Source organism: Scyliorhinus torazame, chromosome 4 (assembly GCF_047496885.1).
Source record: "Scyliorhinus torazame isolate Kashiwa2021f chromosome 4, sScyTor2.1, whole genome shotgun sequence".
Lineage (NCBI taxonomy): Eukaryota > Metazoa > Chordata > Chondrichthyes > Carcharhiniformes > Scyliorhinidae > Scyliorhinus > Scyliorhinus torazame.
Window position 1 is genome coordinate 243,739,659 of NC_092710.1, and position 25,828 is coordinate 243,765,486.

The 25,828-nt window shown below is 49.9% G+C and overlaps 1 protein-coding gene across 1 annotated transcript in view; it reads left to right on the forward strand.

Annotated features, from left to right (window-relative positions):
• Positions 1-25,828, forward strand: part of klhl32 (kelch-like family member 32) — a 495,489-nt gene that overhangs the window by 428,019 nt on the left and 41,642 nt on the right. The window contains exon 8 of the mRNA XM_072499580.1: positions 87-145. Within this exon, the coding sequence (XP_072355681.1) occupies positions 87-145 (59 nt within the window). The remainder of the gene's footprint in view (positions 1-86; positions 146-25,828) is intronic.

Genomic DNA, 25,828 nt, shown 5'->3' on the forward strand with positions numbered 1-25,828 from the left:
AAAGAAATAGATGAAAGTTAACAGCATGCTGAAATTCTTTTCTAATCATCCGTGAGCTGAAATTAATATGATTTCTTTCATGATAGGTGGAGTGACCAACACTGCTCAGTACCAGAACAGACTTATGGTGTATGATCCACGTCAGGTAGGCAACATTATTACCGTGCAGTGTTCTGAAACTTCAGTGTATCAGTCTTGATGTTTGTGAGAACACACTAAAAATTATACTTTTTCTGCAACGGAAGAGAAAACATGCTCAAAGTAATTTCTAATGGCGTTATCTCACAGGGCATAAAGGTCTTTTGATGGCCTGGTTTATTTGCTTGCCTGATATTAATAGATATGCGGAACTTAGCTACTATAAGGGGGCGTGTTCAGTCCAGCGATGATTGCTCACAATCGAGGAGTCTTCACAATTATTGTCAACTTTGTTGCATACTTTCCAGCCTTGTTCGGATTTACTGACTATTCTAAAAAGATACCTAAGCATCCTTAGCATTGATACATTGCATATCAGGCAAATAAATGTACAAACGTATGGCGAGTAACTACTGATGTAGCTTATTCACTGTTTCATATCTTGTTTTCACCAATATGTCCATCCGTAGAACCTTCATTATCCACTGGAATGAGAAATAATGAAAATCGTATCCAGTAGGAAGTTGATTAACTTTGTGGCTTAACTTCACATCTGTGCCTGAAACTGGCAAAAACAAATGTTATTACAAAAATATCTTGAATCATGAAGTATAATGCGAAGTTGTCCACTTTGGCAGGAAGAATAGAAAAGCAGAATATTATCTAAAATGTAAATGGTGAGAGACTGCAGAATGCTGCAGTACAGATGGATCTTGGTGCCCTAGTACATGAAGTCAACATGAAAATACAGCAAGTGATCAGGAAGGCAAATTAAGTGTTAACCTTTATTGCAAGGGGAATGGAGTGCAGGAGTAGGGAAGTCTTGCTACAGCCATAAAGGGCATTGATGAGGCAAATGTGCACATTTGTGGACTCGTTACTTAAGGAAAGGATACACTTGCATTGTAAGCGGTTCAGAGAAGGTGCGCTAGGCTGATCCCAGCGATGAAGGGATTATCTCATGAGGAAAGGTTAAGGAGGTTGAGTCTACATTAATTTGCGTTTTGAAGAATGCGAGGTGACCTTATTGAAACATAAGATTCTGAGGGGGCTTTGCACAGGAGATGCTGGGAGGATGTTTCCTTTTATGGGGGAATCTAGAACGAGGGGCCACGGTTTAAAAATAAATGTGGGGAAGGGACTCATTTAAGACCGAGATGAGAAGGAGTTTCATCTCTCGGAGTCATTCATCTTTGGAATTCTCTTCCACAGAGAGCAGTGGTAGAGACTGGGCTATTGAATATAGTCAAAACTTAGTTAGACAAATTTATCATCGACAAGGGAATTAATAGTTCTGGAGGACAGGCAGAAAAGTGGAATTAAGACCACAATCTGATGAGCCATGATCTTAAAGAATGGTGGAGCAGGATTGATTGATGGGCTGAACAGCCCACTCCTGCTCCTGTTCTTAATGTCTTATGATCTGAAATTTATTTTAGACCAAATTAAAATGTGTATTTTGTGTATAATGATAAGTATAACTCTGTGAAGGTTAATTCTTTATTGTAGAAAGCATCTCTTCCCAGGCAACGCTGAATACAATTTTCTGTGAAGCATGCTCATCAAAAGTGGGTGCTTCCTTACCCTCAGATTGACCTGCAGAATTCTGAATGAAGGTGTCTTTCCAACACATGCACTCAGCAGGATTCTGGTTTATCCGAGCATCGTCGAGCAAAGGAAGCAGAAATGAGCAATTTGATAAACAACATTAATTTCAGATACTGCCTTAAACTGACTCAGGAAATCCTGGCTCCCTGTCCCAGCGGCCTCAATGCTCCCAGTGTGTGATTGAAGAAACTTTGGAAAACCTGAAAACATCTTCCTGGATGTTCCAGATTGCAAACACACCAGAGTAAATTCCCTGATCCTACAGATGTGGAATTTCAGTCTCCTAGTTGCCAATCTAATGATTGCTTCTAACTGTGGAAAATTTACTTCATTGGACATTGTAGAGGCATTTATCAAAATCTGTGTTTCCAAAATGGAGTCTCATTAGATTGGCAGCCTGGAGAATCAACCTATGTCCAGTTGGCTCCACCTTCCAGCTTGGCTCCAACCCAGGAGTGAACCATCTTAATTTTGTCTTTACATTACATCGAATATAGTCAAGAGCAAAACCATATCCCTTAAATTCAAAAATGGCTCAATCGGCCTTATGAACACATAGCAATGTGGGTTCATTTTTAAATCGGGGGCTTGACCAGATTAAACAATACAAATTCTATCCAGACCAGTTTGAAAGTGAGAAGTGTGTATCCATGGCTAGTATTTTAAACCGAACTAAAGCTAACTATGAAAGTATGAAGACAGAATTGACCAAGGGAAACGCTGCTAAAGGACAATAGCGTTGCAGTGGCAACCTTTTAAGGAGATATCTCAGCCAAGATTTATCCCAGTTCGAAAGAAAATCACTTTGAGAAGGATGCATCGTCCATGGCTAAATAAGGAAGCCAAGGATAATATTAAATGGAAACAAACACTACAGGTGCGATTCAACTAAATGGGAACAAAGTCCCATATTGAGCGCGTTTAGTCACGTATTTCCCGGCGCTCGCACTCACATTAAATAAGGGGCCTCCAGCGGGGACTGCGCGGCCAAGGCCGCACACAGTCTGGTTTTCTACACTGTGGAGCTCTGCTCACTGGAACTCCTCAATGTAGCGAGAGATGAAATGAGAAAATGAAAATCGCTTATTGTCACAAGTAGGCTTCAAATTAAGTTACTATGAAAAGACCCTAGTTGCCACATTCCGGCGCCTGTTCGGGGAGGCTGGTACGGGAATTGAACCGTGCTGCTGGCCTGCCTTGGTCTGCTTTAAAAGCCAGCTATTTAGCCCAGTGTGCTAAACCAGCCCCTCTGTGCTAAACCAGCCCCTCCAGATGGAGATGCCATTGGGATCTCTGAAGCCCCCAATGCAACCCCTGACCCCCTTCAAGCACTGTGGGAAGGTCCCCTTGACAGTGCCAACCTTGTACCCTGGCAGTGCCCCTGCCAGCTGGCAGTGTCACCTGGGAACCTTGGCAGTGGCAGGCTGGCACCCAGGTGGAACTGCCAGTGTGCCCAGGTGGCACCAGCAGTGCCAGGGCATCACTCTTCCCAAGGAGAATGCACCTGGGGTCTCCGACCCCCAGGGACCCCACAAGTGCCGTTCTGTTTTGCACCCATTTGTGGGGACCAGTGCTGAACAGCTTTCGCCTGAGGTCTCTGAGGCGAAGGGGATAGATCCCAATGCCTCAGTACCTCAGGAAACTACATATTAGAGTGAGACCAGCTGTCACACTGGCCGCGGTGAGCTGCTTTCCGGGTGCAGCGTAGCCGTGGGATCGCGCCCTACAAATCTGCAAAGATCAGTGGTAGGTCAGAGGATTGGATAGACTTTAAGAACCAGCATAGAATGACTAAAAAAAATAAAGAAAGCAACAGTATGAGAGAAATCTAGCTAGTAATATAAACATGTATGATAAGAGTTTCTACAAGTATTTGAACAAGAAATGAGTAACTAAGGCTGGTCCACTCGAGTACGAGTCTGGGGAATTGTTAATGGAAAGAAAATAAATGGTGCAGGTGTTGAATAAGTATTTTGTATTTTAGTAGAAGACTTGGAAAATTCCCAAAGGTGGTTGAAAATCAGGAAATGATAGGGAGGGATGACGTAAAACAATCACCATCACCAGGAAAAAAGTGTGAGGAAACTACTGGACATAAAGGCTGACATGTCCTCAGGACTGGATAGCCTGCACCCTAGGGTTTCATAGGAAGTTGCTGCAGAGATAATAGGTGCATTGGTTATAATCTTTCAAATAACTTAAATTCTGGAAGGGTCCCATCAGTTTGAAAAATAATTCATGTAACACCTCTATTCAAGAAAATGGTGAGGCAAGAAGCTACAGGTCAGTTAGCATAAAATGTGGTAGAACCCATTATTAAGGAGATAGTAGCAGAATACTTAGAAAATCACAATTTGTTCAGGCAGAGCCAACATGACTTTGTCTAACTAATCTAGTTGACAATGGGAGCCAGTAGTGTTGGCATATTTGCTGCATAAGAGATTAGAGTGTAAAATTAAAGTGCACGGGATTAGGAGTAGTGTATTGAGATGGATAGAAAACTGGTTGGCAGGGGAGCACGGTGGCACAGAGATTAGCACTGCTGCCTCACGGCGCCGAGGTGCCAGGTTCGATCCCGACTCTGGGTCACTGTCCATGTGGAGTTTGCACATTCTCCCCGTGTCTGCGTGGGTTTCACCCCCACAACCAAAGATGTACAGGCTAGGTGGATCGGCCACACTAAAATTGCCCCTTAATTGGAAAATATTAACTGGATACTCTAAATTATAAAAAAAAAAGAAACTGGTTGGCAGACAGGAAACAAAGAATAGGAATTAATGGGTCTTTTACAAATTGGCCTGCAGTGACTAGTGGGGTACCGTAGGGATCGGTGCTGAGGCCCTAGCTATTCACAGTATATATTAATGATTTAGATGAGGGAACAAAATGTAATATCTCCAGATTTGCAGATGACACCAAGATCTGTGGGAGGTGAGCTGTGAGGAGGATGCAGAGATCCTTCAGTGTGACTTGGACAAGCTGAGTGAGTTGTCAAACGAATGGCAGGTGCAGTATAATTTAGAGAAATGTGAGGTTATCTACTTTGGTAGCAAAAGCGAGAAGGCAGATTATTATCTGAATGGCCATAAATTATGGCAGGGGAATGTGCAACGAGACCTGGGTGTCCTCGTACACCAGTCACTGAAGGTAAGCAAGCAGGTACAGCAGGCGGTAAAGAAGACAAATGGTATGTTGGCCTTCATGGTAAGAGGATTCATGAACAGGAGCAGGGATGTCAAGCTCCAATTATACATGATGTGGAACGAAAGAGAAAATGCTGGAAAATCTGAGCATGTCTGGCAGCATCTGTAGGGAGAGAAAAGAGCTAACGTTTCGAGTCCAATGACTCTTTAACAAAGAGTCATTGGGCTCGAAACGTTAGCTCTTTTCTCTCCCTACAGAAGCTGCCAGACCTGCTCAGATTTTCCAGCATTTTTTCTTTTGTTTCAGATTCCAGCATCCGCAGTAATTTGCTTTTATACATGATGTGGAGGTGCCGACGTTGGACTGGGTTGAGCACAGTAAGAAGTCTTACAACACCTGGTTAAAGTCCAACAGGTTTCTTTCGAATCACTAGCTTTCAGAACACAGCTCCTTCCTCAGGTGAATGTAGAAGTGGGTTCCAGAAACATATATATGGACAAAGCCAATGACGCTGGACGATACTTTGAATGCGAGTCTTTGCAGGTAATTAAGTCTTCACAGGTCCAGACAGAGCAACTGGAGAGAGGGATAATCACAGGTTAAAGAGGTGTGAATTGTCTCAAGCCAGGACAGTTGGTAGGATTTCACAAGCCCAGGCCAGATGATGGGGGTAATGCGACATGAATCCAAGGTCCCCGGTTGAGGCCGTACTCATGTGTGCGGAACTTGACTATAACTTTCTGCTTGGCGATTCTGCGTTGTCGCACATCCTAAAGGCCGCCTTGGAGAACGCTTACCCGAGGATCAGAGGCCGAATGCCCTTGACTGCTGAAGTGTTCCCCGACTGGAAGAGAACATTCCTGCCTGGCGATTGCTGCGTGATGTCCGTTCATCCGTTGTCGCAACGTCTGCATGGTCTCGCCAATGTACCACGCTTCGCAGCTTCCTTTCCTGCAGCATATGAACTAGACAACGTTGGCCGAGTCGCACAAGTATGTACCACATATCTGGTGGGTGGTGTTCTCACATGTAATGGTGGTACCCATGTCGATGATCTGGCACGTCTTGCAGAGATTGCCATGGCAGGGGTGTGTGGTATCATAGTCGCTGTTCGCAGGCGTTTCACGACGCCAATATCTGCACCGAACCCTCACCAATTCCGGGACCGGTAAGTGGCTAGCTGTGGCGCCGGGTGAAACCCCCGACTCACCCACGGAAAATAGCTGAGTCCCTGGCTCACGGCGATGGCCTGCAGTGGTTGTGCCGTACAACATGGCACCGGCCGTGTACGGACCAAATTGGACTCCACAGGATACTCCCTGGCCACCCCCCACCAGACCCCCAGCTCTTGCGGAAGCCCCCCCCCCGGCCAGCGGCACGGATCCCGGCCGAGTTTGGCAGCGCTGGACGCAGTCCGCAGCCGCCATGCCGGGTTCCCGACCGCTCCGACCACACGTCAACCACGTGGTTGGGAAATTGGCCCATCGGGAGCGGAGCATCGCGGGAGGGCCTGACGATGATGCGCCAACACCGTTGCAATGTCATGTGCTGCACGGCATGATGACGCCATTTCAGAGGGAGTGGAGACTCGAAAACCGGCATCAAACCGGCGCCACCCCCGATTTGGGCGCTGCAGGAACGGATGTCCCGAGGCGTGGTACATTGGCGAGACGATGCAGATGCTGTGACAATGGATGAACGGACATCGCGCGACAATCGGCAGGCACCAGTCAGTGTGGTAAACCATGTTATTGTGTTTATTGTATTATATTCACTGTGCTGTGTTGTACATGCCTGGGCTTGTCCAGGCTGGCTCCGCCTGTGACTCCTCCCCTCGGGGCTTCTGTATAAAAGTGGCAAGTTTCTGCCTCCGGACCCAGTTCGGGTCCAGAGGCAGGAGGCTTGCTGTTTAGTGTATTAAAGCCTCAGTTACATTTATCACTCGTCGTCTATTATTGATGGTGTATCAATTTAATACACTAAACGTCTAAAGGTGGACGCTTCACTCCAGCTGAACTCCTCACTCAAGCCTGATCGCTTGCAACTGGACCAACAAGCAGCTGAAGCTGCAGAGACTTTTGAACACTGGCTAAGCTGCTTCGAGGCCTACCTCGCATCTTTCAACGAGGACTTCACGAACCTCCAGAAGAAGCAGGTCCTCCACGCACGGGTGAGCCCAAGAGTCTTTAACCTCATCAGGGACACCCCCTCGTACGCGGCGGCGATAACGCTGCTAAAAGGACATTATGTGAAATCCGTCAACCAGGTATATGCTAGGCACCTCCTCGCCACGAGACGCCAATGCCTTGGGGAATCACTCGCGGAATTCCTCTACGCCTTGCGCATCCTCTGTCGAAGCTGTGACTGTTGGCCGATATCGGCTACCCAGCACGTGGAGCTACTGATCAGGGACGCCTATGTCGCGGGCACGCACTCGAACTATATCCGCCAGCGTTTATTAGAAGGGGGGACACTCGGCCTCCCAGAGACAGTCCAGCTCTCCAACTCACTGGAGGTGGCCTCCCAGAACATGGGGGCCTACACCAACGACCATGCAGCACCCTCGTGGGCGCAGCCATCAACCGACCCGGGCGCGACGGAAGCCTGCGCCGCGCAGCGGCCCACCAATGGCGGAGGCCCGAAGTGCTACTTCTGCTGCCAGGGTACTCACCTGCGACTACGCTGCCCGGCACGGAACGCTACTTGTAACGGCTGTGGGAAGAAGGGCCACTTCGCAAAAGCCTGCCAGGCCCGACCCCCCCCCCTAAATCTTCTAGGCACAGCAGCGCTGCCTGCTGCCGGTCGGGGCCACCCCCAGCTGCCGCGCCACCCGCCATGTGCAACCCGTGGGCGCCGCCATCTTTAATCTCAGCCGACACATGTGACCCACGGGGGCCGCCATCTTGGACACCATCTTGCACCTCGCCCAGCACGTGCGACCCATGGGGGACGCCATCTTGAACCTCGCCCGCCACGTGTGACTCATGGGAGCCACCATCTTGGTACCACTCCGCTGCCTCCCGGGAACCCAGCTCGCCCGACCGTATGCTGGCCGCCGCTTCCGCCGACTGTCTTCCAACACTCGCCTCCGTCACACTCGACCAGTCCCGGCCGCATCACCTTGCGAAGTCTACAACAACCGTCCGGATCAACGGGCTCGAGACGCCTGTCTTTTCGACTCCAGGAGCATGGACAGCTTCATACACCCAGATACGGTAAGGCGCTGCTCCCTCCCCATCCTACCCGCGACCCAGAAAATCTCACTGGCTTCCGGATCCCACACAGTGGTGATCCGGGGGTACTGTGTCACGACCCTCACTTTGCAAGTAGTACATCAACTTTAGGCTCTACGTCCTCCCTCACCTCTGCACTGCCCTATTACTGGGGCTCGACTTCCAGTGCCACCTCCAGAGTCTTACCTTAAAGTTCAACGGACCCCTGCCCCCCCTCACCGTCTGTAGCCTCGCGACCCATAAGGTCGCCCCACCATCCCTCGTCGCAAACCTCACCCCGGACTGTAAGCCCGTCTCTACCAGAAGCAGACGCTACAATACCCAGGACAGGGCCTACATCAGGTCAGAGATCTAGCGACTCCTGCGAGAGGGAATTATTGAGGCTAGTAACAGCCCCTGGAGAGCCCAAGTGGTGGTCGTCAAGACGCTGCCTCTGGACCTAGTTTGGTTCCAGAGGCCGGAGGCTTGCTGTTTCATGTATTAAAGCCTCAGTTACGTTTATCACTCGTCGTCTATTATTGAAAGTGTATCAGTCGGGGAACACTTCAGCAGTCAAGGGCATTCAGCCTCTGATCTCCGGGTAAGCGTTCTCCAAGGCGGCCTTCAGGACGCGCGACAAAGCAGAATCGCCGAGCAGAAACTTATAGCCAAGTTCCGCACACATGAGTACGGCCTCAACCGGGACCTGGGATTCATGTCGCATTACATTCACCCCCCCACCATCTGGCCTGGGCTTGCGAAATCCTACCAACTGTCCTGGCTTGAGTCAATTCACACCTCTTTAACTTGTGATTATCCCTCTCTCCAGTTGCTCTGTCTCGACCTGTAAAGCCTTTTTTTTAGTAATATTTTATTAAGGTATTTGAACATTTTTATAACCGTAACATAAACAAAGACATCAACATGGTAAAATAAACATCCCCCTCGCCCCCCATCTTCACGCACCTCAACCATACATACCCTCGGGAACCTCAACTGATCCAGAAATTGCCACATCCCCTCCACGCCAGCCGGGGGGTCTGACTCGTATAATTTACTGTAAAAGTCCTTAAACACCTCGTTCACCCCTGCTAGGTCCAGGACAGTATTACCGTCTCTACTCTTTACTTTACCTATCTCTTTTCCTGAGCTGGTGCGCCAACATTCTGCTTGCCTTTTCCCCGTACTCATAGATCGCCCTCCTTGCCTTCCTCAACTGTTCCACTGTTTTCCCTGTGGTCAACAGCCCAAACTCCATCTGTAACCTCCGCCGCTCCCTCAGTAGCCCCGCATCCGGGGCCTCCGAGTATCTCTTGTCCACCTGGAGTATCTCCTCCACTAATCTATCCCTCTCAGCCCGTTCCACCTTTTCTCTGTGGGCCCGTATCGAGATTAATTCCCCTCTGACTACTGCCTTCAAAGCTTCCCAGACCGTCGCTGCAGAGACCTCCCCGTATCATTTGTTTCCAGGTAGTTCTGGATGGATTTGTTAACCCGCCCACAGACCGCCTCGTCCGCTAGCATCCCCACATCCAGTCTCCACAGCGGGCGTTGCCCTCTCTCCACACTAACCTGTAGATCCACCCAGTGCGGGGCATGATCCGATACTGCAATTGCCGAATACTCAGTATCCACCACCTTCGGTATTAGCGCCCTGCTCAGAACAAAAAAGTCGATGTGAGAGTATACCTTATGGACATGTGAAAAAAGGAAAACTCCTTCGTCCTCGGCCGTGCAAACCTCCATGGATCTACTCCCCCCATCTGTTCCATAAAACCCTTCAATTCCTTTGCCGCAGCCGGCCTCCTCCCTGTCCTGGATTTTGACTGGTCCAATTCCGGATCAATGACTGTGTTGAAGTCCCCTCCCATGATCAGGTTATGTGACTCTGGGATCTGACCTAACACCCGCCTCATAAATTCCACGTCGTCCCAATTCGGAGCATATATGTTCACAAGTACCACTCGCACCCCCTCCAGCTTCCCACTCACCATTATGTACCTACCCCACTATGTACCTATCCCTGCCTTGAATGCCACTCGTTTGCTGATCAAGATCGCTACCACCTGGTCTTGGAGTCCAGTCCTGAGTGGAACGCTTGGCTAACCCACCCCTTCCTCAATCGCGTCTGGGCTGTAACCTTTAGGTGTGTCTCTTGTAGCATTGCCACATCCGCCTTCAGTTCCCTCAAATGCGCGAACATGCGAGCCCTCTTGACCGACCCATTCAGTCCTCTCACGTTCCATGTGATCAGCCTGGACGACGGTCTTCCAAACCCACCCCCTCCCCCCGGCCGACTAGCCATCACCCGTTTTAAGCCAGCCTCGAGCTCGCGCCCTCTGCTTCCTCGAGTCCCCACTCGGGCTGTCGCCGTTCCTGACCTCCCATTTGTCCCCTAGTAACAGTTCCTCCCCTGTCTGCAAAGCAGCTCCCCACCCCGAGCAACAACACTAGAAACCCAATCCCCCAAGTCAAACTCCAGCTTAACACCTGCTCACCCCCCCCCCCCACACTACGCTTCCTAGAGTCAGCTGACCCGATAGCTCCTGCCCTTGGCACCAAGCAGTCTGTCTCCCTATTGTACTCTCCTCTTTTCCCCCCTCACATGAATAAACATTTTAAAAGCATCACATTCACCAGTAAACGAACAACAGAAAAAACAATGAAGAAACAGTCACTTTAGGAAAAATAGTCACCCAAAAAGCAGATCTAAATTCAAAGCCCACCCCCCCCCCTCTAACAAGGTCCCTGCAAGACAGATCAACCTTTAACCATCCACACAGCCCATTATTTCACATAGCTATTTAAATTTATACAATCCAGCACCACACATCGCTGGCACAGTACTTCTCCAAGGCTGAAGTGTCTTTTAATTCGCCTCCAGCTTCATTTCTTTAATAAAGGTCCATACTTCGTCTGCCTTTTCATGTGTGACCAACAGACAGCTGGGTACAGCATCCCGAACTTCACCCCCTTCTTAAAGAGGGGCATTTTTGCCCGATTGAACTCTTGGCCAAATCTGCTGCCAGGTCCTGATAGATGCGCAACTCACAGTTCTCCCACTTGCTGCTCCATTCTTTCTTGGCCCACCGCAAAACGTGTTCCTTGTCCATGAAACGGTGAAAACGTACCACCATGGCCCTCGGCGGCTCGTTCGTTCTGGGCTTCCTCGCGAGGGCTCTGTGCGCTCTGTCCAGGTGCTGAGGGAACGCCCCAGCCCCCATCAACTTCTCCAACATGTCCGTCACATAGGCCCTCGCATCCGATCCCTCACTGCCTTCAGTTAGGCCAACAATTCTGAGATTCTGCCTTCTGGACCTATTCTCCAGGTCCTTCAGCTTCTCCTGCATTCTTTTCTGGCGGTCGTTCATCATCCCCACCTTGCTTTTCAGCACGGTTATATACTCCTCGTGCTCGGACAATTATTTTTCAACCTCCTGGATCGTTCTCCCATGGGTTTCCTGATTCTGAACGACTTGATCAATCGAAGCCTTAATCGGGTCCAGCGTGTCCTTCTTCAGCTTGGCGAAGCAATCCTCGAAAAACTTGACCAGCTGCTCCGTCGACCACTGTGCCGTCTCCCTTGCTCTCCGCCATGCTTTCCCGCATTACCAGCTCTGCTTGCATCTCCCTTATAGGACTTTGTTGTCTCACACGGCCACTTCTGGTCCAGTTATCCATACACCGGAGGGGGATTTCTCCTTACTGTCTCACTTTTCATTGGTTTATCCCATAAAATCCGAAAAGAAACAGGGGAAAAAGATCCAAAAGCCCATTACAGGCGGGAGCTATCAAATGTGCGACCTACTCCTCCATGGCTGCCACCGGAAGTGACCTGTAAAGACTTAATTACCTGCAAAGACTCGCATTCAAAGTATCGTCCAGCATCATTGGCTTTGTCCAATTATATGTTTCTGGAACCCACCTCTTCATTCACCTGAGGAAGGAGTTATGCTCCAAAAGCTAGTGATTTGAAAGAAACCTGTTGGACTTTAACCAGGTATTGTAAGACTTCTTACTGTGCTCATCCAGATAAGTGGAGAGTATTCCATCACACTCCTGACTTGTCGGTGGTGGGCAGGTTTTGGGGAGTCAGGGGGTGAGATACTTGCGATAGGATTCGTTGTCTTTGAACTACTCTTGTAGCCACAATATTAATATGGCTAGTCCAGTTCGGTTTCTGATCAATGGTAACCCCCAGGATGTTGATAGCGGGAGATTCAGTGTTGGTAATGCCATTGAATGTCAATGGGCAATGCTTTGATTCTCTCTCATTGGAGATGGTCATTGCCTGGCGCAATGTGGCGCAAATATTACTTGCCACCTCTCACCCAAGCCTGGATATAGTCCAGGTTTGGTGCATTTGCACATGGACTGCTTCAGACTCTGAGGCGTCACGAATGGTGTTGACCATTGTGCAGTCATCTGCGAATATCCCCACATCTGACCTTGTGTTGCAAGAAAGATCACTGATGAAGCAGCTGAAGACATAGAATCCTTACAGTGCCGAAGGAGACAGATTGGCCCATTGAGTCTGCATCAACCCTCCAAAGGTTAGCCTACCTAGGCCCATGCCGCATCCTATCACTGTAACCCCAACTAACCTTTTGGACACCAAGGGGCGATTTAGAATGGCCAGTCCACCTAACCTACACATCTTTGGACTGTGGGAGGAAACCGGAGCACCAGAGGAAACCCACACAGTCACAAGGAGAATATGTAAACTCCACACAGTCACCCAAGACCGGAATTGAACCCTCGTCGCTGGCGCTGTGAGGCAGCAGTGTTAACCACTTTGCCACTGTGCCGCCCTTGTTGGGCCTAGGATACTACCTTGAGGAACACCTGCAGTGATGTCCCGGGACTGAGATGACTGACTTCCAATAACCCCTGCCATCTTCATTTGTGCTCGCTATGACTCCAACCAGTGCAAAGTTTCCCCTTCCTCCCGATTCCTATTGACTCCAGATTTGTTAGTGCTCCTCAATGCCATACTTGATCAAATGCAGCCTTGATGTCAAGAGAAATCTGTCTCGCCTCATCTCTCGGGTTCAGCTGTTTTCTCAATGTTTGAACCAAGGCCGTAATGAGCTCAGCAGCTGAGCGACCCTGGCAGAACGCAAACATGGTGTCGGGAGTAACATATTAGCATGGACAAAGGATTGGTTAGCTCACAGGAAGCAGCGTGTAGGAATAAATTGGTCCTTTTCAGAATGGCAAGCTGTAACTAGTAGAGTGACACAGGGATCAGTGCTGGGGGCTCAACTATTTACAATCTAAATTAATGACTTGGGTGAAGAAACCAAATAAGATTAAGGGTTTACCTTATGAAGAAAGGTTGAACTGATTGTGCCGATACCTTTGGAGTTTAGAAGAATGAAAGGTGATCTTTTTGAAACATATAATATCCTGAGGGGACTGAATAGGGTGGGTACTTCCTCAGGAGCATAGTTTAAGTATAAGAAGTCTCCTTTTCAAGACAGAGGTGAGGAGAATGTTTTACTCTGTGTGTCATTACCTGTGGAAGTTTCCTTCCCAGTTGGTAATGGAGGTCGGGGGCCGGATTCTCCGTTGGCTGATGCCAGAATCGGGAAACGTGATTGGGCAGAGAATCAGCTCCGACGCCGAAATCGCAGTGGGCGCCGATTTGATGCCAAATCGCAATTCTCCATCACATCGACAGCGGCGTCAATGTGTTCCGGAATGCATATGATGTAAACACATTTGCATATCAACAGCGGGCGAGACCCAGTATTCTCCGGGGCCTCCAATGGGCCACGTTCCCGATTCACTTGTGCTTTTAAAAATTGTGAAACCGGCATCGTGGCTGATGAGGAAGAGAGAGGAGGTAGGACACAGAAAGGCGTGACCTTGGGCTGCCAGGCTGGACACTGGCTGGGCTCTCTGCGGGGGTGGGGGGGGGTGGGGGGGGGGGGGGGTCGGGGGGGTCCTGCCGGGGTCGGGAGGGGGTGTGACGGGGAACCAGGCCAAGTGGCCGGGGTGACCCACCATGGGGGTAAGGCATTGCCGTGGCCTGCAATGCAGCCATCATGCTGCGCACCCTTCGATCGCCCACCTTCGACACCTGGTTCTGCAGAGTGACATCAGCTCTAAAGCTCTAAACCCCCGCACCCCACCCTCCGCCATACTAAACCCCCCCCACCCTCTCACCCGTCCGCCACCCGCCAGCAACATATCAGGCGGCCCACGCAAGGGCAACGGCCACTGTAGTCTCCACAGGGGCGCCAGGCAGGGACCAGGGAGCATACCGCTGGCATGGGCAGTGCCAGCTGACAGTACCCCTGGCAGCAAGGATAGGCGCCAGAGCCAGGGGTGAGAGATAGAAGGGGTAATCTGCTAGAGTCTGCAGGGCCATCATGTGGCCCGGTGGACCTTGTTGGACACTGGGGAACGCACCATGCTAACATGTCGGCCTTTAGCCCCCTGCAGATAAGGGATATTGGCTTACAACCAGCAATGATGGCCTTCCTGCTAGTCGCTGCAGCCCTGGGGGCTGTCATGTGGCTATATGAGCTGGCGCCGCTCGAGGAGGAGGATGCTGCAGCAGCAGAGTGTGCAGCAGCGGAACGTGTAGCAATGGAGCGTGCCCTAGAGGAACAGGAGGCATCCGCCCAGGATGTAGAACCGGCCACCCAACAGGCCGAGGAGGTGTAGAAAGTGCAAAGGAGGCGCTGCATGAGGCCTCGCATGTACCAGCGGCACCCGTCATTCGAGGACCTGCTGGACCGGGCATGCTGTCGAAGACTCTGGCTGAGCAGGGAGACAGTGCAACATATCTGCCAGATCATGGCGCACCTGGCACTGCGGGGGTATAGGGCATGCACTCCCGTTGGCCGTCAAGATGACAGTCGTCCTGAACCTATACGCGACGGGGTTCTTCCAGGCACCGAGTGGGGAACTGTCTGGGATCTCGCAGACCTCGTCACACAGGTGTATCCGTGCCGTCATGGAGGCCCGAGATGCCCAGTCAGTTCATTACATCCATTTCAATGTGGACCGAGCCTACCAGGATCCCCACTGAAGTGGATTTCGCCGCCATCGGCAAATGCCCCAGGTCCAGGGGTGATCAATGGGATGCATGTCGCCCTACGAATTCCTGCTGGTCTACACAAACTGAAAACGGTTTCACCTTGATGAGCGTGCAGCTGATATGTGACCATCAGATGTGCATCATTCATATCTATGCCCCATACCCGGGTAGTGTGCACGGTGCCTTTATCCTGACAAACTAGACAATTCCTGACATGTTCGTGCTGGAATGTTGGCTCCTGGGTGACGGGGTTTATCCGCTGCGGTCGTGGCTGCTGACGCCTATCCGGGGGCTACAGACCGATGCGGAGACCCGTGACAACGACACCCATGCAGCAACCCAGGAGAGTCATCGAGCTGTGCTTTGGCCTCCTGAAGATGTGGTTCAGGTGCTTCGACCACTCTGGAGGGGCCCTCCAGTATGACGCTGAAAGGGTCGCCTGCGCCTTGGCGGCCTGCTGTGTCCTCTGCAACATTGCGCAGCAAAGGGACAACATGCTGGAGGAGGAGGATGAATGCCAGGCCTCATCTGATGAGGAGAATGCAGGGGAAGGTGGGCAGGACGTGGGGCCCTGGCAGGCACGGGAGGCTGCATGACGTGTGCGCCAGGGCCAATGTGCACAGGACTCTCTGATCGCCTCCATGTTCACCAACTGGGGGGTGGGCTGGAGAAACAGGTCAGGGGAACGGACACCACATCCCACCCCACCCCCTGCAACGCTCTCCTTGATATGGGCCGTACGGTGTACAGTGGTGTTATGGCCCAGGTATTAGAGAACCCCAAAGTGTGTTATGGAGTTCACCTGACCCACAACTGTTACTAGATTGTGGTGTGGGGAGCACACGGCCCACTCTACAGGTGTGGTACAGCAGAAATGGAAAAGTATTTTTTTTAAAGCAAAACAATGTTTATTCTATGAACTCAGGTTAACCTTTTTAAAACATACAGTGAACATCTTAGCAACCATTAATTCAAATACAACCCCCAAAGAATACAACACTAAGTAATCCTTTAAGCTTTCCTTTTAACATCCATACAACTTAAAACACCTTTTACCAGAAGCACATCAGGTTAAAGTCACTACTGTTATTAGTTTTAAATCACCAGGATCAATTTGCAGTCTTTAGATTACAGAGAGAGAATCATACACCTTCTGGCTGTGACTGCAGCTATCCAGCTCTGAAAACGAAACTAAAACATACCCTGCAGCCTGATCAAAAATGAAAGTAAAAAGCTGACAGACAGCCCAGCTCCACCCACAGTCTGACATCACTACAGTAATAAACACCCATTTCTTAAAGGTACTCTCACATGACAATGGTTAGCACTGCTGCCTCATAGCTCCAGGGACCCAGGTTTAATTCCGGCCTCGGTTGACTGCCTGTGTGGAGTTTCCATTTTCTCCCCGTGTCTCCGTGGGTTTCCTCTGGGTGCTCCTGTTTTCTCCCAAAGTCCAAAGATGCGCAGGTTAGGTGGATTGGCTATGGGAAATTGCTCCTTAGTGTCCGAAAGGTTAGGTTGGGTTGCTGGGTTCCAGGGAGCGGGTGACGCGTGGACTTAAGTAGGGGGTGCTCTTTCCAAGGGCCGGTTCAAACTGAATGGGCCAAATGGCCTCCTTCTGCAGTTAAATTCTATACGTACCTGCCGCACTACAGAGTGTGGGCCCTGGGTTGGCTGTAACACCGGGTCTGGTCCATGGGATGGAGGATGATGCCAACCCGCTCTGCGATGGGATCTAGTGCTCCACATCGTATGATAATGGCAGACTCCTGCCCACAGTAGCACTTTCCATAGTCCACCTGGGTGATCCTGCATGCAAGCTGGCCATTCCATCACACGTCCCATTGATTCCCTGGGGTGATGGTGATGGGGATGGTCGTGTGGAGGGGTAGGAGGTGGAGCGGGGGGAGCCTAGTCCACCCACAATGACCAGCCCATTCCCCCCTGCACCCTCTCTCTAGCCAACCCAGACCAGCCCACCCCTCACACCCGAGCATCGAGGCAGGTCGTAACAATGTGAACAGGTGTTTAAGTTACAACATATGTACAGAGTTGTGCCCTGCACCCGTGCCAACTTAACTGGTGTCTAACTTTCTGGCCTTATGGGCCCTAATGCTACATCCAGGTGGATCACTCCCCTCTGGAGTTCCTACCTCCCCCTGCTGTACCAGGTCAGCTGTGTGGTGCGCACCAGACAATGTCCCAGGAGCCTCTTCGCTAAAGTGCTCGACCGAGGTCTGTGTCTGTGGGAAGATGAAGGGTGTTGGAGATAGCTGTGATGGGAAATATGTGTCATCTCGGACTTAAGCTCTGGGGTGTCCTGAGTCTCGGATTGAGGGCTGCTGTCCGGGCTGCTCTCCTCGTCACTGCTCGGCTCAAGGGGGGGGTGCTCTGGCTGTGGCACTGGTTGGGGCCAGGGGACACCGGATGGACATGCCCCATCCCCAGGAGGTCCTGCAAGACACAAGATAAGTTACAAGATTAGACTGTGGGCTTGGTGGTAATGGGCTGAGGGTATTGTGGGGATGAATGTGAGGGTGCTGTGAGGGTGATGGTGGTGTAGAGGTGAGGGTGGTGTAGAGATGAGAATGGTGTGGGCTGAGGGTGAGGGTGGTGTTGGGGAACCATAACTCAGCATTATCTCACTTCCTTGCCCACGGCCGATGTCTACCATGGTGACCTCCCTTTCCTTTGGGCCGTTGACCACATCCAGGGTCCTCTGCTCTGCCACGGTGAGGTGTCGTAGGTCTGGCGGTCCACCTCCGGTTTTCTCCCTCTTCCGGTGGTTATGAGTGGCCTTCTCTTGCGGCAGGGGAACAGAAAGTACACAGCATTAAACAGTCCTACCTATGCAGCCCAGGGGATGGGTAGTTAGTGGCCTCTGTAGGCAGGGCAACCGGCCAAGGTGGCCGCTGTGGGTGCCGGCATGTGGTGCAGTGTGGGGGTTCTGCAGCCCTCGGGGGGGAGGGGGGGGGGGGTCGGATATGGGTGTGTGGGACGTGAGTCAGTGCCAGGGGCACAGTGTTGCCTACTCACCCTGGCCGCCCTGAGGAGGTTGTGCACTTTCTTCCGGCAATGCTTGCCAGTCTTAACGGTGTTGCTCAGGGCTGACCGCCTCTGTCACTTGCGGCACGGCGAACGGTGGCGGCTGGCAGGCTGTTTCCCAGGCGGGGTACAGGGTCAATCGCCTCTCCTCCACCGTGTACAGGAGAGTCGCGAGCTCGGCGTCCATGAAACAGGGTGCAGCTCTCCTTCCTGCCATCTTGTTGGCTGGAATGGTGTGTGTGGGGGGTGCAGTGTACATATGCGGCTGCAGCTTGTCAGCCTCCTGAGTGTCAACATTGTACACGGAGATTCCGGCACTGTTTCTCATTGGAATCGATTGTGTTCCACGTGGCACCGGTGCTAGCCCCTCAGCAGTTGCTGAATCGGCCCAGGTACGGTGCCAGCTTTGCTGTCGTGGAACTCCAAGAATCCTGCCCCGGCGTCAACACTTAGTCTCAGGAACGGAGAATCCGGCCGCGGATCTATAAAAGAAAGGAAAGTGAAGCTGAGACCTCAATCAGATCAGACGTGATCTTATTGAATGGATGAGCAGGCTCAAAGGGCCGAATGGCGTACTCCGATGTTCCTATGTAAAGCTATTGCTTCTTTTATGTACTTCAGTGGAACCAATCCTTCGAACATGGATGGATTCTCATTATTTCATTTTTTCATAATAGATTGTCAGTTTTAAGCTGATTCTGTTTGGAATTCAAAGAACACAAAGTGCTACACGTATTTGCACATTGTGCACTTTAATGCAAAGTGGGAGCATATTCCATTATTTGTAGATGTGCTGTTTTAAAAAAAAAAAGTTATTGCACTGTTCAAAGAGTGAATGTCTTTCTAATCAGATCTGTTTCATGTTTACACGTGCACTAGCTTTTTAAAATTCATGTTGCATATTGTATGAATACAGTGACTAACAGAAGTCGCAGATGAATGGGTATGGCTTTGAATTCCAATAACTCTATCATTTGGTATTTGAGTTTGTTTCCTTTTCAGGACATTCTCAAGTGTGGTAATAACTGCCATCTGCGAAAGAGCACACAGATACCTGGTACAGACAGTGACCCCATTTTCTTCTATACTGATTAGGAATGACTAGCCAGTTGATTCGGAATGACCCCTCAATTCCCGAGAGCTTTGGTTCCTTATGGTGCTCAGGAGCTCACCTGCCAGACTTTGCTGCTAAAGAAGATCTAATTGAAGAACATAGAAGCCTTCTACAGCAAACAGATGTTGTCTGTAGCCATTCATTAGGGAGTTTAATATTGGTACAAAATTAAAGCGCAAATTATTTAATTCAGGGCAAATAGTGGCCCAGAAATTCGATGGCAATGCGGCCAGTGTTCAGGCCCAAAATCAGTCACATAATCAGGGTCTGGTCTAGCTCAGTGGGCTAAACAGTTGGCTTATAATGCAAAACAAGGCCAGCTTGCGGGTTCAATTCCCGTATCGGCCTCCCCGAACAGGCGCCGGAATGTGGCGACTAAGGGCTTTTCACAGTAACTTCATTGAAGCCTACTTGTGACAATAAACAATTACTATTATTATTTTTAGGTAGGCAGCCTACGCGCGCTCATTACAAGCCTGAAACGCACCGCCAGCCATTTTTATTTCTCTATCGGCATCCAAAATGCAAGATAGAACCATTAAAGTGATGAATTGATGTATTGAAAGAAAGGGTTATACACATGTTGTGGAACATGGGCACAATCAAACAGCTTCAGCGCGCCTGACTCAGTGACGCGACCAGGCCGATAATCCTCAAGAGGCCTCTCACGAGATCTGCAACACTCCGAACACCTCGTGAGATCTAACAAGATCTAGTGAGACGTTGCAAGCTGGATCTCACCCTTGCTGGGCAAGATCCAGATTAACATATTTAAATGTGCCATTAAATATGTTGGTGCCTGATTCTCCCAGACCACGGGAACAAATGTCCGACCCTGGGAGTCCTCGCCCTGGCGCCGTTTAGCGCTCGTCCACACAAACGTGGATAATAATAATAATCTTTATTGTCACAAGTAGGCTTACATTAACACTGCAATGAAGTTACTGTGAAAAGCCCCGAGTCGCCACATTCTGGCGTCTGTTTGGGTACACGGAGGGAGAATTCAGAATGTCCAAATTACCTAAGAGCACGTCTTTCGGGACTTGTGGGAGGAAACCGGAGCACCCGGAGGAAACCCACGCAGACACGGGGAGAACGTGCAGACTCCGCACAGACAGTGACCCAAGCCGGGAATCAAACCTGGGACCCTGGAGCTGTGAAGCAACAGTGCTAACCACTGTGCGACCATGCCGCCCATCAGAGGATTAAGAGAGGATGAGGTCTGGGGAATTTGATGCTGAGTTCTGGAGGCTGTGAGCAGAGAGTAAGAGCAGACAAGAGTAAAGCTTGACAACTCTGCAGAGGTAATTAGTGTCACAATTTGGCTTACATTACACTGCAATGATGTTGCAGTGAAAATCCCCTGGTTGCTGCACTCAGATTCACAGAGGGAGAATCCAGAATGTACAATTCACCTAACAAGCATTGGACATTTTGAATTAAACTTCTTTCTATATTGCAGCCACTTCTTAGCTCTTAGTTTCTTCATGATTTCATTGCACAATTGTTGCCTGGAGAATTGTCTTCCCATGGTAGTTGGGGGCGGCGGGGGATGTCAAGACATCGCTGTTCTGTTTACTGCAGCCTCCAAAACATTATCGGAGAAACTAGGACGCACAATTTGCTGGTTACAACCATTTCTCTTCTGCAGCTGTTGTGCACTTATCCAATAAGAAGGGCTGCCTTTAAGTGGTGTCGCAGGTGTCCCAATTTGTGGATCATCTGGTCCACACTAACTGACTTGTTGTAATGAGGTCTCAGAACTAATTTAATGTGCTGCCAAGTGTTGTGTTATGTACTCTGGGATAACACAGGCTGCAACGGGATGCAGCTTTAACCAAAAGATACTCCAGACCTTGAAGTTAGTTCAATCTGACTTATTGAACCAGTAGCACAGTTAGCACAGTTCTCTATGAGTTCGAATCTCTGCTAACCTAAATGTGGTTACTCTGTCTGACTGAACCAGACTAGCTCTTATCCACGTGCTGGAGGTGTGATACTGTAAATACACCCTGACTCACTCTGTCGATGTTTATCAGTGGAAAGAGGCGGAGTGTGAGTGCCTCGTGCCTTTTATAGTCAGATCCCACCCCTGAGTGTCCTGCCTACTCATTGGTCATGTCCTGTTCTCTGTGTTAATTAGCTGCCTGTCTGTATATCATTATCTGCATGTCTGCATATCATGACAACTCTCCTTTCTTTTTAATGCTCTGTTGGCATATGGGAAAATACTTACATGCGGTGGCATATATTAACATATTTACAATCGGTGGCATATGTGAACGTATTTACATGTGAAGACAGCTATCTAATGTGAGAAAACAGAACATAGCAAACAAAACAAATGTTCATAAGTCCAGTCTCTGGGGCTTGTGTCTGATCCTTGTCGACCGCCGGAGAGGTGGCGGTGGGGGCGACGGCGCCTTAACAGGCAGGATGGAAGCCTGACTGGTGGCCTCGCAGTTCGAGGTATCAGGAGGTGGCAAAACAACGGACGGAAACGGAGATGAAAGCAGTTGCGGGCAGGCAATTTTGCGCAATGCCCATCTGTTTCGTCGCACAACAGAACCGCCTTCTCATCAGACGCCGGGAGGATGCCAGCACACAGCTGCACCTGTGATTCAATTTGCTGGATGATTTCCAGCGGTTCACTAGGCAATGTGATGGAGCGGGACAATGCATCAGCGATGATAAGGTCTTTGCCAGGCATGTACACAAAGTCAAAGTCGTACCTTCTGAGTTTGAGGAGGATGCGCTGCATCATATCGTTCAGGTCCTTGTGGATGATGTGGACCAGAGGCCTGTGATCCGTCTCGACAGTGAATGTCGGCAGGCCGTAGACATAGTCGTGAAACTTGAGAATGCCAGTGAGAAGACCCAGGCATTCCTTCTCTATTTGCGCATACCTTGTTTCGGTGGGCGTCATGGCCCTCGATGCGTAGGCTACCGGTGCCCAGGATGAAGTGTCATCGCATTGAAGCAGCACCGCACCGTTGCCATCCTGGCTCGTATCTGTCGAAATCTTCGTCTCCCTGCCTGGGTCGAAAAATGCCAAGACGGGTGCAGTGGTGAGCTTGGCTTTCAGCTCCAACCACTCTGCCTGATGTGCTGCCTTCCATTCAAAGTCAGTGGACTTTTTCACCAGGTTTCGTAGGGCCGTGGTGTGTGAGGCCAGGTTTGGGATGAACTTGCCCAGAAAATTGACCATGCCCAGGAAGCACAACACCGCCTTCTTGTCTTCAGGGACCTTCATGGCTTTGTTGGCCTTGACCTTGTCTGTGTCCAGGCGCAGGCCCTGCTGAGAGATCTGGTCACCTAGGAACTTGAGTGTCGACATGCCAAAGCAACATTTGGCCCTGTTCAGCTTCAGGCCATTGGCATGTACACAGCAGAATACCTGCTGGAGACGGGAAACATGCTGTTCAGGGGTCGTGGACCATATGATGATGTCGGCCACGTATACACAAACCCCTTCAATGCTCTCCATCACCTGCTCCATAATGCGATGGAAGATATCCGATGCCGAGACAATGCCAAACAGCATGCGATTATAGCCTTGGGATCAAGGCAGATGCGCAGGTGTCCCGAAGGCTTTCTAACACATACCATCGAGCTGACCCAGTCAGTCGGTTCGGTTACCTTGGAAATGATTCCCTGTTGCTGAAGATCCTTGAGCTGTGCCTTCAGGCGCTCCCTCAGCGGAGCCGGGACCCGGTGCGGTACGTGGACCACTGGCTTGGCATCAGGTCGTCTCAGAATGTTGTATCGATATGGCAGGTGCCTATGCCGTCGAACGTATCCGGATACTGAGCGAGGATGTCCTCAATGCCGGCCTGAAGATCCACATTGGAGGATGCCGTTGTGTAAACCCGCTGCACGAGGTTCAGCTGCTTGCAGGCATGCGCGCCAAGTAGTGATGTCCTGTCTGGCTTGACAATTTAAAAACGTAACCGTGCATGGGTGCTCCGGTTGGAGACGAGTAGATTGCAGGATTCCAGTGCCGTGATAGCATTTCCGTTGTTGTCCTGGAGACTGCAGGCTGCTGGATGGAGCAGTGGTTGACCTGCACCACCGCACGCCATTCGTCCGCAGAATCCACAGCGAGGATGGATTGAATTTGTGATGAGTTGGATGTGGCATATTCACATTTGTTAATGATGCTCACACAGTAGGCGGAGTCCAGGCATTCTTCCTCTGGATCCGTTGTGCTGTCAGGATCAGAATCCTGTAATCGTTGTTGCACAATCTGAACGCGCCGTCGTCGGAATTGGGAACGCTAGCCCCTGACTGGTGGTGTAGACCTGCACAAGGCTGCATAGTGCCCAGGCATATTGTCACAGTTTAAGCATCGCCTGCCTCTTACAGGGCAGTGTTTCTTTACGTGGGCGTTGCCGCAGTTCGAGCACGTCATGATGTCGGCGTCCTGACGCTCTGCATGTCGTCGCACATGCGCAGTGCGGGTGTCGGCCGCTTCGTTATCCCGTTCGCATCGCGCATGCCTGGGGCCCCGGGAAAAGCGCGCAAAATGGCCACTTTCATCAATGCTGAGGCGCTGCATCCAGGAGATGGCCTGCACACTCTCTGCCTCGTGGGAGGCAAGTTTCTCATTTTCAGCCGATTTGTACTGGGCATAGCGATTTTTGGCGTGCTCATGCACTGTGCATGTTTCAATCGTGACTGGCAGGGTCATATGCTTGATTTTCAGTAGCTGCTCTCTCAGAGGATCAGAGTGAACTCCAAAAACTACTTGCTTTCTGATCATGGAGTCAGCAATATCACCAAAGTTGCAGGACAGTGCTAGCAGGCGGAGGTTAATTAAGAAGGAGTTGAAAGATTCATCTTTACCTTGTAGACGCTGTTTGAAAATGTAGCGCTCGAAGATTTCATTGGTGTCCACTTCACAGTGACTGTCAAACATGTCCAGGATGGTCTGAAACTTTGTCTTGTCCTGGCCTTCGATGAAGTGAAAAGAGTTCAAGAGTTCGATGGCTTGATCACCCGCTGTTGAGAGGAGAAGCGTGATCTTCCTTGCATCAGACGCACCCACGAGGTCTGAAGCTTCGATGTACAGCAGAAACGTTTGCTTGAATATCCGCCAGTTGGCACTGAGATTGCCGGAGGTCCTGAGCTGGTGAGGAGCCTGAATCTTCTCCATGGTGCCGGGTACATTTGCTGGTCGTCACGGAACAGACTGAGGTAAACCACCTAGATGAAGCAGTCTCCTGGTAGCATGTTGTGTTATGTACTCTGGGATAACACAGGCTGCAACTGGATGCAGCTTTAACCTCAAAAGATACTCCAGACCTTGAAATCTGATTTATTGAACCAGTGGCACAGTTAGCACGGTTCTCCATGAGTTCGACTCTCTGCTAACCTAAGTGTGGTTACTCTGTCTGGCTATCTCTTAGCCACCTGCTGGAAGTGTGATACTGTAAATACACCCTGACGCACTCTGTAGATGTTCATCAATGGAATGAGGTGGAGTGTGAGCGCCTCGTGCCTTTTATAGTGAGATACCATCCCTGAGTGTCCTGCCTGCTCATTAGCCATGTCCTGTTCTCTGTGTTCATTAGCTGTCTGCCTGCGCCTGTCTGTATATCATTATCTGCATGTCTGCATATCATGACACCAAGGATCAAATAAAACTGATGCATGCAATGAGCAGCTGCCCCCATCAGGCCTATTTTCAGGCACTGCTGAATTCCGAGGCCCTGTTATTTTCAATACTGATTCAGTGCATCATTAAATATATTTGCATATGATTTGATCTAACTTGAACCTTATTCTTCAAAGTTTACTTTACCGATTTACTGCAAACAGTTTACAAGCGAGCCAATAATGCAGTATTAGGCAACCAAGGTACCATTGAGCCCAAGGTGCCTCTGTATTATTGGACATGAGGGCTGACAATGTATCTCATCTGTATAATTTGCCACACTGCAATCGAAATCGAAGCTCATTGCACTTATGTTTTACTTTCATGTTCTTTAACTCCTGAACATGAGCAGGAGACAGAAGCAACTCCTGATCGACTTATATAGCCGGATTTGGATACTGCGCTCGTCTATAATCTGGACACTACCAGGAAGGCCTGTTCATTTGGTTGTTGCTGAAGATACATTGCAGTTCCTGCAGTATCTGTTTTCTTACTGAACAACGGGAGTAATTGAAAATTTGTCAAAGATTCTTAAAACTGCTCTGCATATTTTGCAGTGATTATTTGTAGAGCTGGAAAGTATCCAACATTGAAGCATATTATAGACAGCTCCTTGTATCTGCAAATTAGGGAGGAGGGGAAAGATCAGAGGAAGCATGCAGGGCATGTTTGTGGAACTATGAAAGTCCTAATACTGACTTACTTTTATTATGGGTCCTTGGCAACTTTCCTAGATTTGCTAAGGTCATAGAAGACAAGAGGGTAGCGGTGGAAGGATGCTTTTCTGAATGGAGGGCTGTGACTAGTGGTGTTCTGTAGGGATTAGTGCTTGGACCTTTGTTGTTCCTAGTATTTCTACA